The sequence below is a fragment of the Neofelis nebulosa genome, chromosome 3 (genome assembly GCF_028018385.1).
Source record: "Neofelis nebulosa isolate mNeoNeb1 chromosome 3, mNeoNeb1.pri, whole genome shotgun sequence".
NCBI lineage: Eukaryota > Metazoa > Chordata > Mammalia > Carnivora > Felidae > Neofelis > Neofelis nebulosa.
Window position 1 is genome coordinate 3,783,006 of NC_080784.1, and position 18,435 is coordinate 3,801,440.

The 18,435-nt window shown below is 42.1% G+C and overlaps 1 protein-coding gene across 5 annotated transcripts in view; it reads right to left on the bottom strand.

Annotated features, from left to right (window-relative positions):
• The window catches only part of CSMD1 (CUB and Sushi multiple domains 1), a 2,016,488-nt gene that overhangs the window by 378,282 nt on the left and 1,619,771 nt on the right, over positions 1–18,435 (bottom strand). For all 5 annotated transcript variants that reach the window (XM_058719853.1, XM_058719852.1, XM_058719850.1 and 2 more), the window contains 2 exons: positions 11,319–11,457; positions 7,435–7,622 (listed from right to left, as the gene is read on the bottom strand). In XM_058719853.1, coding sequence (XP_058575836.1) covers positions 7,435–7,622; positions 11,319–11,457 — 327 coding nt within the window. The remainder of the gene's footprint in view (positions 1–7,434; positions 7,623–11,318; positions 11,458–18,435) is intronic.

The following is an 18,435-nucleotide window of genomic DNA, read 5'->3' on the forward strand; positions in this document are numbered from 1 at the left end:
TCCATGCTGTGCCCCTGGACCAAAAGGATTTCAGTCTAGCCGACAAGGAAAGGGCAGCTGGAGATTGAGTTGAACCACGAGGGCAATGATTCAATGCATGATGCTTCTCTAATGAAACACCAATCAGATCTCTGGACACAAAGACCCCAGTGAGCTTCCCAGTTTGGCAGGACTGTGCGTATTGCCCCACAGCGTGGCTAGGAGGAGGTGACACCATTCATGGGCCCATGGGGAGAGGATGACACCCTTTGTGTCTTCCTCTGCCTAACCTGGATCCTTTCTGTAATGCATGTGACTGTGGGCACAACAGCTTTCAACGTATGTCAAGTCCTTTTATCAAGTTATCAGAACAGAGGGTCATTTTGGGAACTCTGAACTTGCAGTTGGTTTCAGAGTTGGCAAAATAAGCAGGTTTTGCCCTTTGCAAATCTGTGTGCTTAACCCCAGAGTTTGGTTACGCTGGGTAAAAAATGGAAGACCATCATAGTTAAGATTTCCAGAGGAAAAAATAAAACAATAAGCAGAAGAAGCAGCTAAGTGAAAAGACATATATATGGCACTATTTTTCCCAAGAATTTTTTTCTTAAATATTCTAATTTCCTGAAAACTACTGTGTGCCTACTACTGTAAACAACAGGTGCCAACTGTCATGACATCCTTCCATTCCTGTGCAGGGCACGGCTCTGCAGAAAGCCAGGTGGCATCATGTGCCCCCACAGCTGTCATCTGCTCTGCCCCTCTGTCTCTAAATCCCCCCACGTACGTTCATGTCCTAAGGCCGTGTTTATGACCTCTTTCGTAACACCGCAGCGATGGCATGTAGAGTACGCCCTATATACAATGGGTACATACACTAGCTTGTTGGTTTTGCAGGGACAAGATTAACACAAGAATTCCCCCAAAAGACACTTTGCCAAAGAAATGGATTAGTGGGAAGATCCCTGACAAACCATTTAACTATATTTTTGCATTTTGTCAAATGCTTTCTGATGATCACTAAACAATACGCTCGCGGCACCTCAGCAAATAAACATAATAGGAAAAGGGCGCCTTGGGGGCTCAGTGGTCAAGTGTCTGACTCTTGGTTTCGGTTCAGGTCATGATCTCACAGTTGTGAGATTAAGCCCTGATTTGGACTCTGCGCTGACAGCGTGAAGCCTGCTTGGGATTCGCTCTCAATCTTTCTCATTCTCTCTCTCCCTCTCTCTCTCTCTCTCTCTGCCCCTGCCCTGTTCTCTCTCTCACAGTAACTTAAAAAAAAACTTTAAAAATAATAGGATTTAATATTTTAGATGATGTGAGGGCAATATATTAAGTAATAATATTCACAATAAAATGTATAGATGGTAAGCAAACTTTTTCCCACACAAAATTTGTAGGGAACAAAGAGAAAAGCATCAGAGGAAACCAAAGCATACAAATATAAATGCAGAATTCTTTACATACAAAACTGAACTGCAAAATAAACACTATGTTGAAGTCATAACTGCTGGTTAGTACTAACTTTATTCCATCATTCATTCATTCATTTTCACAAAATAATGGACAGAAATACTAAGTTGCACAACGTACAGTTATTATACTGCTTTGCATTACAATATTTTTGAAGGGACACTACATGTGAGGGTAACTGTGTGCTAGAATTATAACAGCTCTGACGACCAACTCGCCTGAAATGCACCATAACACGAACTGCGCAACAAGATGGCAGCAGGGAGAATGGAGAGCAGTGCACTGCGGGTGACATGACTCAGTAGGAAAAGCCGTTTAGAGTGAACTAAAACCAGTCTGTGAGGACGGGCAGCCAACTGACTTTGAAGGAAACCTACACAGACTACTTCAGAGCACTGCTTCGAGCATTTTCCCCCTCCCGAACGAGCCCTCACCATACAAAGAAAAAGTGGCATTAACGGATTTTGTTGAAGATCTGAGTATGTGCCGATTCTGTCCCAATTGCTTCTTCCTCGAAATGTAATGTGACGATGCATTTTCTGATGCAGGGATATAAATACACTGCTCATCATTTGGCCCGTCAACCAAAGAACTCAGTAAACTCGCTGCCAGTGAATGACTGAAGCGAATGGCTTTGACGATGTCCACGTGCACATTATATTAACGTACACTTGACACAAGCAAAGTTCTGCTTAACTGTCTGTTTTTCTACAAGTTCCAGTCGAAGGAAAGGGATGCATATTCTGAGTACCTTTTACCTCCCAAGGCTCTTTCCATAGCCTTCGAAAGGGTTGGAAACAGCAGTCACAATCCCATTTGACAGATGAGGAAATAAGCCAAGAAATTAAGTAAATTGGTTATGTTAAATTATTCACCAGGGTTCACGCCTAAGCCCTCGCCTGCCTTCATCCCTCCCACCGTGGGGGTGCGCCCGTGCCCACGGGTCCAAGTTTCCAACTGCACGGCATCCATACCCATTATATTTTGACTAGTTTTCCTTTCTGATCTTAAGAAAGGTCATTAACTCTTTCCCTCTCTCTCTCTGCCCCTACCCCACTTGTGCTTGCTCTCTCTCTCTCTCAAAATAAATAAATAAACTTATAAAAAATTTTAAAAAGGGGTGCAGTCAGTTGAGTGTCAGACTCTTGATCTCGGCTCAGGTCATGATCTCACAGTTGGTGGGTTCGAGCCCCAAGTCTGGCTCTGCCCTGACAATGTGGAGCCTGCTTGGGATTTTCTCTCCCTCTCTCTCTGCCCCTACTCCACTCATACTCTCTCTCTCTCAAAATAAATAAATAAACATCAAAAAATTAAAAAAGAAAAAAGTCATTAAATCTCAGAAACTAATATGCACGCATGCCTGTGCGAGCGCGCGCGCACACACACACACACACCAGAAAACATTCTTCTTTGCCTTTCGTAATTTTTCTTAATGTTTACTTTTTTTTTTTACTTTTTTTTTAACGTTTATTTATTTTTGAGACAGAGAGAGACACAGCATGAACGGGGGAGGGGCAGAGAGAGAGGGAGACACAGAATCGGAAGCAGGCTCCAGGCTCTGAGCCATCAGCCCAGAGCCGGACGCAGGGCTCGAACTCGCAGACCGCGAGATCGTGACCTGAGCCGAAGTCAGACGCTTAACCGACTGAGCCACCCAGGCACCCCTTAATGTTTACTTTTGAGAGGGAGAGCATGAGCATAGGAGGGGTAGAGAGAGGGAGACACGGAATCTGAAGCAGGCTCTACACTGACAGCGGAGAGCCTGACATGGGACCCGAACCTATGAATCATGAGATCATGATCTGAGCCCAAGTCGGACGCTCAACCGCCTGAGCCACCCAGGCACCCCAATTTTTAAAAATTGCACAGTGTATTAGCAGCAAAGCAGGATAGATACATTTACATGCAATGAATCTTCCTTTTCTGGAATATTTTAAAGGACACTTTTGAAAGCATTCCCAAAAAAACAACGCTCTAAAATTGAATGGAAACCTCCATATGCTTGAGATATCCATTAGCTGTCCAGTTGCCTATAAAATCATGGCTACTTTACAGTGGTGGTTCAAAGCTCTACAACAAACAGAGCCAGCAAATGATTATTCTGGGGGGATAATACAATGACTATTATACAAACTGTGTCCCATTCCTCATGAAGAATAAAGTTAATAAAAGGACAGACTGTAACTGGATGCTGTGTTTATAAAATGGATGATTCCGGGGAGCCCGGGTGGCTCAGTCAGTTAAGTAACTGACTTTGGCTCAGGTCATGATCTCACAGTTCACGAGTTCAAGCCCTGCATCGGGGGCTCTGTGCTGACAGTTTAGAGCCTGGAGCCTGCTTCGGATTCTCTCTCTCTCTGCCCCTGCCCTGCTCACACTCTGTCTCTTTCTCACAAATAAATAAAATTTTAAAAAATAAAAATTAAGCAAATTAAAAAAATTAAATGGATGATTCATAAGAGTCCGCACACAGAACAGACGACCCTTCTGGCTCTGCTCATAGGAAAACCTGAAAAGAAAGACTTCGCCGTCCGCCTCCAATTCAAAAGTCCTGACATCAACGCTGTCTGTGGCAGCACACGTTAGCTTATGGCACCTGTGCAACAATAAGCCAGCCTTGTTTCTGCAGTGCCTTCTGCCTGTAAAGCAGATTTTCACACGCCCATTTGGGCATGGAGTGGGATCATTAATAATTTTTTAAAGCAAGGAAGGCTGATAGTGTCAAATGTTTACCACAAAAGACGAAAAAGGGAGATGAGCTCTATTATTATGTTTAAGTGGCATAAAGAATTTGACATAAATCATTCTTGGGTCACGGGCAACCCGTTTTTTTTTTAACGTGTTGGATAAGCAAGGGTCATTATTTTCTACTGCTTCCACAATGGCTTCTGGACGTATTTCTTCAAAGAGTACTAGAATTGGTCAAAATGTTAAAGGGGCTGGTAACATGTGACTTCTTTTACGTTTTTCTCTTCTTCCTGTCTCTCTCTCTGCTCCTCTCTCTGTTCTTGTTTCTTCCCTGACTCTGGGGGCTCCTGCGTGGCCTCCCTGCCCACCTGCCCTACCTCTACCTGGAAATCCATGTGTCAGTCCCGCATTTGTCAGGGCCTGCCTGGGCTGACTCAGGCACCCGCTGTCACCTATGTGCCACCTCGAGGCGGTGAGAGATATCCAGAATTCTGGCGGGCACTGCAGACATGGTGAATTACGATGTCTGGAATGTGAACGCAGGAGCCTGCATTGTACTAGGAATCCCGGGCAAGCCCTGATGCACAGTTGTGTCTGACAAGAGCTGCCCTTTCAGCACGCCTTCTGAACCAGGATGGCCACCTGGGCCGGCTATGGGCTTCCTCAAAGCCCTTGGGCCTCCGTCCACCCACAGCAGCGGCAGCACGGGACATCTGATCTCGCGCTGCGGTTTCTGCTCAGTTTTAAGGCCTGAAGGTAACGGTTTTGTACGACGCCAGCCTGCAACCGTGGGGTTACAGACCCTAGACCTTTCCTGACTCATTTCCGTATAAAAATCCCACATCCTGCTCATCTGCTTTTCCCCATCTCCCTGTTTCTCCTCAAGTACAGAGCAGCTGATAAATAAATTGAGGTGATCACAGGTCACGCTTCGGTGTGGTCCTTCCGGACAGTATTCTCCCAATATACGTTGGATACTTTCATTCAGAGGAATTCACAAAAACGTGTGGGGCCTTCTGGAAGGACCATGGGGAGTTCACAGGGCAAAAGCCAGCATGAACGTTTAGACCAGTGTCCCTGCTAAGAGCACTGGGCGGTGGATGCCGCGGGGACCTTCCCCACCTTCTCCCCCAGAGTTCTGTCCTCTTCTGTGATGACACTCCTGGCTCCCAGCTCTTCCTGTCAAGTAGGAGGAGGAGGGATTCTGGACCCCAAGGGATCAGAAAGGTCTGTCGCTCACACAAGTATCTCTCCGCTGCAAATGCTACCAGCTTGGTGACTGTTTTCATCTTCTGTTATGGACACCCTGACGGAGGAAAGGCAAACAGCACTGCTCTCTGAGAGGTCACTCCAGCCTGCGGAAGCATGCTTACCAGGGCTCAGCTCTGTTGTCAAGCACAGGAGACCCACATCTCCTATCTCCATGCAGTCACTCTTTGAAGATCATAAAAATTACTGCTAGAATTCCCGGCATATTATCGACTATGAGCAAGGGTGGCAAGCCAAAGAGGAACTCGTGACCTGACTTTTGGTCATTCTCTGAGTTCTAGAAAGAATGGGTAGGAATAACCCGTTTATTGAAACAAGGTAGGTGGGCAGGTACCATCACTTTCTACTACCTGCATATAGGCTTTAGGATATAATTTCTTTACAGGGTACTGGAGAAAATGGGCAGAATAATGTATGGCTACACAAACAAGGGAGACAAAAGAGAAGAATGAGAAACTCTGTTCTAGTTTTATTCAGTGCCTAAATAAGGCACCGTTCTCGTAAGCTTCATCCAAGCGTGTGCTCAAAGGCCATGTAGCTCCAGACTTACGAAAAGGGGTGCGGTGGGGCGATACAGCACTGAGGAGTTTTACGAACCTGGATGGTTGTTATGTGCACATATCTTCACTCCCAAGAAAAGCAACGACTCGAAGGGACATGCAAAAGGAATGAAATAGGAAACTTTCTGGTTCTTAAATTGTACTTCATGTTTAAAAAAGACCTTACTTTGAAAGAAAGGTTGCATGATTATGAAGTGAAACCAACCGATTTAGATTTGAAATTAATCATTAAATCATGAACAGTCGATTTTCTTCCTATCAGAGAGAGTCATTTTTTTATTAAGAACTCCACGTAGACTTGTATATGTGTATATGCTTGTACATATTTGCATGTGAGTCCATACGTGAGCATGAGAAGCAGAGAAACATACATAACAGGTTCTTAATCTGACCTGCTGGGTGGAGTTTGCACAGAGGTTAACATGAGGAGCAGGGGGTGATGTGGGGACAGGAAGGCAAGAAAAAGAAAACAATAATGAATAAACATCCCACATGTTAGATATGACCCCACTCACGATCATTTGTAAAATTATATGTGTGGGTATATATGTAACTATGTATTTGTACAATAGCACTGAAACTTAATTTTGTTTATTTTGGGATAAGACTGTGAAAAACAGCAACCATAAAAATCTTGAAAAATAGAGGTTTTTATTCCCTCAGATCCAGTGCTCTGCATTCATCCATCTTTTTCCTTCTACTCAGAAATAGACATATTTTCAAGCAGAGGAAATTAAGTGTTGGGTTTTTTTGAGAAACTGGTGTTAAAAATGCATTCCCAGGGTGAACCCCCCAGCTGCCTTCCACAAGTCCAGTATAGTAAGGATCACTAGAATGTACTAGCATGACCTGATCTCCAAATCTCAGAAACTAAAGCTATGACTCAAATTTGTATTTATGGAAACAAAAATGGGAAGGAGCACTTCAAGTTGGGCAAGATATCCTGCACTGTCACATTTCAGCAATCGTTGTAATTACTTCTACCAATCTTTCTGGACTCTTGCAGTGCTTGTAAACAGCAACAGTTAGGTGTCATTACTGAGGTTCTGCTGGATTTTAACTCCTTCTCCACTCTTGGTTCCATATTCTCTCCCCACTGAAACATGCTCACACAACAGCCTACCCATGTTCTTCCACCAAAGAACCTCCCAGCTGTTGTTTAAGAGATACAATTTTAGTGGTAACTCCTTTGGTCAGGAGCTATATTTCTAATAGTAGTAATTTATCATTACAACATGTAGTAAACACATTTAATTACTTATTTAATTTTATAATCCATCAATGAGTATTTTATTATTTTTTTTAGTTTTAAAGTGAAAGCCCCCAAGTTGCTCTCTTATCAATAAGAGAAGGTGCTTCTGGGCACGCAGTGCAGGGTGGACAGAGGCAGCAAGGACTGTCACCTGCGCTAGGGAACCAGAGCGCATGCCTGGGGGGCAGATGGCAAGTGGACCCTCCGACTTACTCTCGTAGTGAATGAGGAAGCCGACGCTGGAGCGGCTGTTGTCTGTGGTGAAGAGGAGATACATGAAATGGCCAGTGCTGATCAGAAACCGGGGGGCCTGCGTGCCATGGTACTCTCCGATCAGCGGGGACGAGCTGGCTGGCCCATCTCGGACTTCCAGAGTGTCATAGTTGACTTCAGTCTGGAATCTGCGGAGATTCGTAACGAGTCAGAACACAAAGCTGCATTAACTTACTGACGTTCCCCAAGTATTTTCGTGCATTCATGACAAAGCCATGTATACCTATCTATATAAAACACTTACAATTATTCAACCTTTAAAAAGACCAGGCCCTGGGCACATATGATATTTAAGCACGGTACATTTTTCTAGAAGAAAAGGTATACCCTAAACCTATCCCTCTTACTGAATACTGGGTCATGTCACATCCCAAATGTAAAAGAGGGCAGTCTTTAGCTCTAAAATAAAAATACTGTGAACCATATTAGTTTTCAGTGAGAGTAAGGGAAGGATAGGATGGGACAGGATGGGACAGGATGGAATGAAAGAGCAGGGCAGGAGAGGAGAGGAGAGGAGAGGAGAGGAGAGGAGAGGAGAGGAGAGGAGAGGAGAGGAGAGGAGAGGAGAGGAGAGGAGAGAAGAAAGAGAGAGAGAGAGAGAGAGAGAGAGAGAGAGAGAGAGAGAGAGAGGGAAAGAAAGAAAGAAAGAAAGAAAGAAAGAAAGAAAGAAAGAAAGAAAGAAAGAAAGAAAGAAATCAACTTAAAAATATTGTGAAAAATCAATCATGCATTTTCAAACTATGTTTCATGATCCCCCGTTCAACCAGTTTACGGACATCTTAAATGGGCACATAAGGAGACATGATCTCTTAAAGGAAGAAAGTAATTCGAACTACATGATGATATTCTGAATACTTTTCAGGAAAAAAACTCCTGTGACTCTTGAGCTGCGCTCACTCTTTGCACACACCAGAAGCACCGAGAGCCCGGTGCTGTTCAGAAACGAAACATGGCTTTCACGGTTTGAACGGCTTCCCAAAGTGCTTCACTTTTAAGAAGGACTTTATGCGCGCAGAGAACCTGGCCCCGTGTTATATTTAGATACGGTGGCAGCCACTTGGGTCCTCTTGGGTGCGATGAGGAGACCATTCCAGGCACTGAGACAATTTTCGAACTGGGCCCATCTCGTCCTCAAAGAGCTAACCCGGTTTCCAGTGTCCGGCTGTGCCATCAGCGAGCGTCGGACTCAGTCCGTGACTTTCAGACGAACAATTCCGTGGAAGCCTGGGTCACTATTATCCCCACACTCTGCATCAGAGGATGCCGACGGACAGCGGGGGGTGGGGGGGGGGGGTGGGGGGGGGGCGGCGAGCGCAGGCTGTCCTGGCTTCCTGGCACAACAACTGAAGAGGCTGAAAGCACAGGGCTGTGCCCTGCTTATCTCTAAATCACGCAACATCCTCCTAGAGCAGCCGGAGGACAATGACATAAGCCTGGCGCGGCGACCCCTGCTCTTCCATCAGAAGGAACCCAAGACGCTTGCCCTGACACACGGTAGACCGGAATGGAGCCACAGGCTGTGCATTTGGGGTCCGATGGCACCGCTTCCTCGCTGACTTTTCCAGAACGTGCTCTGAACACGCTGTGGTTTCTCACTTACCCAAGTTTAGATTCAAGAGGTTTGGATAAGCATGAAATAAATCTCATTTGAAAAATCTGTGCTACAGTCTCCAGACCTTCCTTCTTTAGCAACAGCTAGGACTGATGACGGTGCACATCTCAACAGCTGGCGGACTGCACACCACAATGGTTGTTTTCCTTTATTTGGCAACCTGATGCGCTTTGCGTAAGAATGACACCACCATGAAATTTACTTATTTGTTTACTTACTTATCATCTTTTAATGTAACTTTTTGACTTTTATTTCATTTTTATTTATTTTTTTTAGAGTTTGGTGCACCTGGGTGGCTCAGTCGGTCGAGCCACCGACTTCGGCTCAGGTCATGATCTCACGGGCCGTGGGTTCAAGCTCCGCATCAGGCTCTGTGCTGACAGTTCAGAGCCTAGAGCCTGGAGCCTGATTTGGGTTCTGTGTCTCCCTCTCTCTCTGCCTCTCCCCTGCTCTTGCTTTGTCTCTGTCTCTGTCTCTTCTCACTCGAAAATAAGTAAACAATAATTTTTTAAAAAAAAATTTTAATGGTTATTTATTTTTGAGTGAGTGAGTGAGTAAGTGAGTGAGAGAGAGAGAGAGAGAGAGAGAGAGACCATAAGTGGGGGAGGGGCAGAGAGAGAGAGAGAGAGACAGAGACCGAGAGAGACAGAATCCGAAGCAGGCTCCAGGCTCTGATATGTCAGCACAGAGCCCAACACGGGGCTTAAACCCACAATTGTGAGATCATGACCTGAGCCAAAGTCGGAGGCTTATCAGACTGAGCCATCCAGGCGCCCCCGTTATTTTGGACCTTTAAGTTTGTATGTATGAACACATCCTTTACTAGTATGTCACCCACTGCTCGGGGCTAATCTCTACAACTAATCTCTAAAGAATAGTGTAAAAATCACCAATGTCTGAAAATATCAGAAATATTGGTTCTTATAAATGAAATTTAGCAAAATATCACGGTTCCATAGAATTTAAAAGACAAGATTGAGAAAAATTACATGTCTCTCTCTCTCTGTTCAGGCAACTGAAAACACAGCACTAGTAACTTGTGCCAAACCAGGATATAAAGCCACAATTTTTCCTGAATGATTTAAATTTGCTGTGATGCCAGGAATCAGGCAGTGCTTTGCTCTTCCCCCTCTCAATACCAGAAAGCATAAAAATTAATAAAGAACCATATTTAATTTACTGAATGCTATAGAGTTAATTTTTTCACAATGATTAAGTTTATATGCAAGGATCCATTCTCCAGTATAATGGCTACACAAGACAGAATTTTAATCTTCTTCTGAAAGATTATCCTACTGGAGATTCTTATCTTACTAGACTTAATAAAATGAACAATAATTTAAAATACAAATAATACCAAGTGATAACGCAACTCCCACTAAATGTATTTCCTATATATATTATTGGTTAGCAGAAAATTAGTGGAAACAAACAGAAAAAATATAACAATGTTCATCCATCTTGAGACATTATAATATCCTGAATAGTAACACCCAAACTCTTTCAGTCAAGAAGAAGGTCATTGTTAAGAGAAAGCTTAATATTGCCCAGACATTAAGCTTAAAACATTAAACAAATATCCTTCCTTACATTTGAAAACATCTATCTTTTTGAAAACATTTGAAATCATGAAACTGATTTCATCTTGGAGACAAAAGGAGATATGTTTTCTCATGGAGAATTCACGTAGTATGATTGTTGTGTTAGATTATCAAATTTACTATCAAACAGCCACCTCCGACCGCATTCCGGTGACAGAACACTCACAGGGAATCACTGTCACACACCCCAGTGACAGCTCTGTAGCTTAAAGCGTCACTAGGCCACGACACTGCATTCTTGGGCTGTTCCGGAAGGCATCGAAGGGACCAAAGAGGCTTCCATTTGTAATTAAACCCCAGGCCGAATTTATTTCAGCTACAGATCCCACACCTGGAGTAGGACTCAGGGCCCAGCAACTGCGAGCACTGGGAATCATCTGGAACTTGGTACTCCCCTACGCAAGGCGGCCGAGTGAACTCAGCTCTGGCCTCAGAGGGTAAAATTCAAGAGGAACAAATACACCCAGCAAATGCCGGTTTCTCTTTAAGTGAACCCCTTTGGGGGATCCAACCAAGAACTGTCCTACTCCTCCTTGTCATCATCCGTTTAAGTAAAACCTTTGGACGTGCATGGGTCAGTAGGCCCAAGTTAAGGAAAAGTTTGTTCTTACCTATCAAAAGTTATTTTGATAGAGTGTCCGGGCTTGGCTTCGATGACCCATTCACAGTTCAGAGAATCTTTATAATAGCCTGGCCATCCGGGAGGCAGAATGAGTCCACTGGAAGCTGTCAGGTGTCCACCACACGGGGCTGAAAGACAGTTCAGGATGTCGGCAGGTCAGATTAAACACACGGGGACACCACAGCCACACCTGTGACGGCAGGAATGTGCTTCTGTCTTCAAGGACTTAATGTTGTCAAGGATTCGAGCTAAAGGCATCCCCAGATAAACAAAGATTACTGAAAGCAGAGCAGGTACATCCCACACCTGGGCGTCTATCATCAACTCACAGCAAAGGTCCTTCTACCTAAAAACGTCCAGGTGGAAGTAGGGGATAAATGTGTCACATCTGATTCTCACGACAGATCCATGAAATGCACACCATCGACATCCGTATCTTGTACGTATTTGTACTTCCACAAACATCTGTTGATTAGCAAACAAAAATAGTTCACATCTGAAACAGAATTACCCCGTGGGGTGTGTGTGCACGTGTGCGTGCGTGTGCATATGTGCACGTGTGCACCTGAGTGTGGGCATGAGTACATGCGTGTGTGTGCGTGTGTGTGTGCGTGTGTGTGTGCAGACAGATACTATAGTTTAATGATGTGTGTGTGCTTATTCAGCTAGGGTGCGCTTGTTTCATTAAAATGACTTTCCACACACATCAAACTAAATTATTAGTGAATGTTAGGAAAACAAAATTTTCAAATTCGAGAAACATAGGATTAATCTACATCAGTCCATTTGTGTGATCCATAATTATCAAGAAGACAAGGAGTCTCAGGAAGGCATGTGCTTGGTGTTCTGGAAAACGGATTTTGCATTTCTGTATAATCTATAGGAATTTTTAAATAATAATATATACTTAACATGTTTCTGCCCAGTCACATATTTTTTTCAGATTTTTCTTCTCAAAGTTCTTTGCCATATTTGTAATCAAATCTGTCAATCTACAGATATCAAAGGAAACATAAAAATGTCCCCAGTTAAAAAAAATCATTTTTGAAAAAAAATATATATCGTATCAAAAAATAGCCATGTGCATTAAAATGCTTAAAAATTATATACAATTTCACCCAGGTGTTGATGGTGGAGAAAAACATCTGACAGAGAAATCTATAAAAGTAATCATGGTGGCTTCACTTATAATGGAATAACAAACGAAAAAAAATAAACATGACAAGATTATGACTACATATCGGAACGTCACAAACACATTTGAGATAATGTTTTCAAATCCTGTTAATGTAAGTAAATCTCTGCAATGAAAATATTACATTTTGCGAATCAAGATATAAAATTGTACATGTATCATAATCTAATAAAAAATTTTAATGTAATAAAAAATTTGTTTAAAGAGGAAAAATTTAATTAAAAAATTGTTTAAAGAAGAGAAAAAATTTCAAAAATATGTTAATGGCAGATAACACTGGTGACTGCTGTGGGGATCATGTTTTTCTTGGTATAGTTTTCTTTCAAAATAAGCTGTGAGATGTGTGCATTTTTTGTATAGTTAGAAGTTAATAACAAGAAATCAGTCATTTTTATGAACTTGAGTTGTTAAAGAAAATCGTCATTATGTAATCATAATTTTAAAAACAACCTATCTTTACCAATTAACATTAGGATTTTGTTCTAGTTAAGTCCTTAACTTCATATTTTTAGCCTGTATTCCTATGCTTCCTGACATGTTACAGCAAATACTTTTTAGAAAAGATAAAGGCAAAATTAAACAATTTTACTTCTTTCATGTGTAATTATCCAAAGATACTATATAAGAAAGACATGCAGCGATTATAGATCTTTTTAAAAGTTTGATACATGAGATCTTTTTAAATCTGTGTGGTGAATTATTTTACATCTATAAGGCTTATTTCCCACCTAAATGCAAAACTGTATGTTTCCTTCACTTTACTGAAGTTCTAAAAAAAAAAAAAAAAAAAAACTGAGTTGTTGGGGCACCTGGGTGGCTCAGTCAGTTAAGCATCTGACTTCGGCTCAGGTCATGATCTTGCGGTTCATGAGTTTGAGCTCCACGTCGGGCTCTGTGCTGACAGCTCAGAGCCTGGAGCCTGCTTTGGATTCTGTGTCTCCCTCTCCCTCTCTGCCCCTCCGCCACTTGTGCTCTGTCTGTCTCTCTGTCTCAAAATAAACATTTAAAAAAATAAATAAAACTTTGAGTTGTTGTATTTCTTGGAAGGAAGGTGCTCACACTGTCACACGTTGCCAGTATTTCATTAATATATTGTCTTTTACGGATCACTTTACATTTACAGTATATGTTAGAAGAATTTGTATCACTTTACCCTGATGAAACAGATATTTTGATCTGTATATTGTAGGTCAACAAAATTAAATAGGTAATTGTTAAATGATAAAGTCAAGTTTGCCGTATTAGCCGACTCTGATTACAACATACTAGGCCACCAACCACACAGTTATATTAGCTGTGACAAGACAGATCTATTTCTCACACAGGCCACCTGTCTAGGGGATCCTTTCTTGAACGAGCTAAGGCACCGAGGTCTTGCAGGGGGCAATCAAAGGCTCAGGGTCACTCACTGTGTACGTCACTTCCACTCACTCCTAACTGGCCAGGACCTGCTACGGGTTTCACCAAACCCCACTGAGGCCAAGAAAACCAACCGATTTGGCGGAGATTCTGTTTATCTGGTGAACAACACTAATGACTTTCGTATTCACAGAGGTGATAACAGAAAAGCAAATATGTGAACGAGGTCTTCAGAATGCACATTCTTCTCTATTACTGAGTGTTTGTGCCCTTCGCGACGGCATTATGTTTTTCTATCTGGCTGGGGTATATTCCGTGAATGCTGGCTCTACAAGATATTATGGGGGAGTCAGTGCATATTTTACAGCAGCTGTGATAGTGTTCCCAACACAAAACTTCTATGAACTTGGAAGACAGACACCTTCCTTCTGCACCTCTCTGGTGCTCGTGTCTTTTTCAACGTCCAACCTTTAAACTTTTTTTCAAACCTGTTTTTATGGTATTTTGTTTATTTACATTTTTCACTTTTTGGGGGGTCACTTCGGATAATTTATACTTTGCTAGGGAATCACCAATTTCATTGAATGTTAAAATTTGTTGCCATAGAGTTGATGATGTATTCTTGTACACTTATTTTCCCCCAAAATTAGCTTGTGTTTTTTAAATTTTTTAAAATGTTTATTTATTTTTGAGAGAAAGAGAGACAATGTGTACAAGCAGGGGAGGGGCAAAGAGAGAGAGGGAGTCAGAGGATCTATGCTAACGGCACAGAGCCCAATGCAGGGCTTGGACTCATGAACCGTAAGATCATGACGTGAGCTCAAACTGGATGCTCACCTGACTTAAGCCTCCCAGGCGCCCAGGTTTTGTTTTCAATGACAGTGAACTGTACTGAAATATATGGGCAGGTTAGAGGCAGAACAAATAAACAGATAAATCTTTCATCCAGACGACAATTTATACCCATGATTTGTTGGTACCCAGCAAACTCTGCCAGAATAAATAAACATAATTCTTAAAGAAATTGCTCTATTGGGAGGCTTTCACTCTTTATGTAGAGTTATTGTTGGTAACAATAAATTATTTTATTATTATGTCAAATTATTATTTTTGTAATCATGGTTATTTTTCTTCTATTTTGCTAAAATACCTATAATTGTCTTTTCTCCTAATTTTCTTATCAGAATCATAGAAGGTTTGTCTATTTTATTGATGTTAACAAAGACTAACTTTTGCATTATTCTAACATTTGATTTTTATTGATATGATATTCTAAATCATTATTTTTTTTCTAACTTGTTAATTTTAGCAATCAATTTCTTCACTTTTTGTCTTTTTGTTCAACCCTGGGGCATTTGCCTCCTAGCACAGGCTCCCTGTATCACATTATCTTAATAGAGAGGGTTCCCTCTGACAGGGTTTCTGGGTATCATATGCCTTAAGACTTGAGGCTTTCCCACACAATTTCTCTAAAGTATTTGCCTGTGGTTCTATTCGTGTAATATGCTTACATTGTAATATCAGTGTATGTGGCCTGGTCTTAGAGTAATTTGTAAGGTTCACGTTATAATCAATTATATAATTGATTATAAAAAGTAATCCTTGAGAAAAACAATAAATGTGTATATTCTCAAAGGAACATCATGTTCCTTCTGAGTCTTTTCAAATGTGTTTGTGTTACTAAATCCTTTTTGCTTTTTTTATTTAAAAAAATATTTTAATGCTTTATTAATTCTGTGGGAAAGAGAGAGACAGAGCATGAGTGGGGGAGAGGCAGAGAGAGGGAGGCACAGAATCTGAAGCAGGTTCCAGGCTCCAAGCTGTCAGCACAGAGCCTGACGTGGGGCTCGAACTCACAAGCTGTGAGATCATGACGTGAGCTGAAGTCAGATGCTTAACCTACTGAGCCACCAGGCGCCCCTGTGTTACTAAATCCTTTATTTTCCATTTGATTTTTTTGCAACTAGATCCACTCAATTCTGAAGTAGCATTTCTATTTCTCTTCAGCAAGGACATTGATTGGGGGTATTTTGTGAGTTAGATTATCAGAGTATCTATGCACACTCCCTGAGAGTCACCAGAACTCAGGAATTGGGTTTCTCAGTACAAGTAAATTAAAAAAAAAAAAGAAAAATATCTTTCACCATCAACCAGTCCTTTAAGAGTTTTCTGTGTTAACAACCCACAGCTGAGTCTGCAGGTCTCTTCCAAATAACAAAAGAATGGTCCATTCACATTTAACGTGATACTTTCTCCTTTGTCGGACTTTATCTGAAACACCATCTGCCACTTTCTTCCTCCAACTGTGCTGAGGAACACATTTGCCCTGCACCTTGTAACACATCTGCACACAGCCTTTTTCAGGTAAGCACTCCAAAGACAGTGAGAATCGTGGCCAGAAGACAACAGAGACTAGAGAGTACTGACTTAAAACCAAAACAAACAAAAAAACCCTTCTTTCCAGGGCTCCTGGGTGGCTCAGTCTGTTGAGTGTCCAAGTCTTGATATCAGCTCAAGACAGGATCCCAGGGTCATGGACTTGAGCTCTGAGTCAGTCTCTGAGTGTGAAACCTGCTTGGGACTCTCTCCCTCTCTCTCTGACCCTCCCCCCCCCACCATGTGTTCTCACTCTCTCTCTCTCTCTCAAAAATAAACACTACAAAAATTTTTTTTAAAAAGCTATACCCTTAGAAGACGTGATAAAAATAGGTAAGAATGAACATCCTACTACTGTGCTCTCACCCTATAATTTACCAGTTTTCCACCCCCAGCGGTGCTCAGCCTCACCAGACTGCTTGAGCACTTTATGAAAGTATGAACGTGAGGACGTGTTTCTGGAGCTTTCACCAAATCCTGATCCTTAGATTAACGACACTAACTTGGCCTGGGGCTGAGGGATGAGGTTGGGAGACAGAAGCCACCGCCCCACCGCGGTCAGCCCGCTGGGCAGTTCATCTTTCGCAGGACATTCCGCTTCTGCTTACACTGTCTTCATGCTAACGTTAGGCCGATCATTCTAGACAGGAGAAAAAGGTCCTTAACCTACGAGGGAAGACAGATCAGGTTCACAACTGTCGGCTGTATTTGACACACAGGATTTTTTGAATTTGCTTATTGTAAAATAAACACCTAGAGATCGATGGTAACTGAAAAACTAAAAAATAAACAGTGGAAAAATTCACCTGTAACTGTGATCAACATTTTGTTGTATACTCTCTTTTTAGGCTTTTAAAAACTATTATTATCACGACATATGCAAATATTCATATGTTCTCCACAGTGGCATATTATAACACAAGTGGTCGTATCATCTGGTCTTTCCTACGATGAACACCACATGATGAACATCTTCGACGGTACAATCTGTGTTAACGATGCACGCATCCCGGTGTATGAGCGAGTGATGATTTATCTGATTCTCTGTTGTTTAAAGTTGAATTATTTGCACGTTTGGTTGTTATATTTAATACTGCAAAGAGCATTCTTGAAAAAAAAATCTTTCCAGAGTTGTTTGAGTATGTCCTTACAATTTTGATCCAGAAATACAACTTATATAGCTCAAAAAGTAAAATGAAAACGTATAACCATTCATATAAATTTGTACCATGATGCCATAATCTTGTCCCCTCAATAGCATGGCCAGAAACTGCCAGCTATTCCCAACCTTATGAACAATACATCTTATTAACGTTTTCAAATTTTACCTTTGTTTTAAAATCTGTATTTCTTGCCCATTTGAAAAGGCTACATAATATATGACTGCGACTGTGTGACATTCTAGAAAAGGCAGCATTATAGAAACAGTAACAAATCAGTGGTTGGCAGGGGCTGGGAGTTGGGGGAGGGGTGAGGGGGTGGGACACAGGATTTTTAGTGTAGGGAGACCACCCTCACGGCACTAAAATGATGGATACGTGTCATCACACATTCGTCCAAACCCAGAGAATGTGCCCCACCAACAGCGACGGTGATGTAACCATGGACTCTGGGTCACGGTGACGTGTCACTGTGGGGTCGTTGGTTGTAACACATGAGCCACCTGGTGGGGATGCTGATCACTGGGAAAGCTGTGCATTTGTGGGGTGAGAGGTATATGGGAAATACCCACAGCTTCCACTCAATTCTGCTGTGAACCTGAAAGTGCTCTTTAAAAGAAGTCTACTTAAAATGTAGTTCCTGATATTTACCAGAGGTAAGTTTTTTTAAAACAGCTTTTCTTACCTTAGCTCGTTTTGTATGGGCCATTCTGATGGGGTGTTGAGTACATATTCTGAGTAAATACTTTTTACCTGACCAAACACTGGAGGTGCTATCCTCCCCATTTCCGACCCCCTCTAGTTTTCCTTCCTGGTTCACCAGAGGAGAAATGTCAAGAAGAAAAGTAGTTGTGCAGTATTTGCATCAGCTCCACGAAGAGCCACAAAACAACATGGCTCCTGAAACCCGTGCTGTTGTCACAGGCTGAATTATGCCCGCCCCCACCCCCAGTTTACATTTGGGATTTCTAATTCCAGCACCTGAGGCTGTGACCTTATTTGGAAACAGGGTCCTT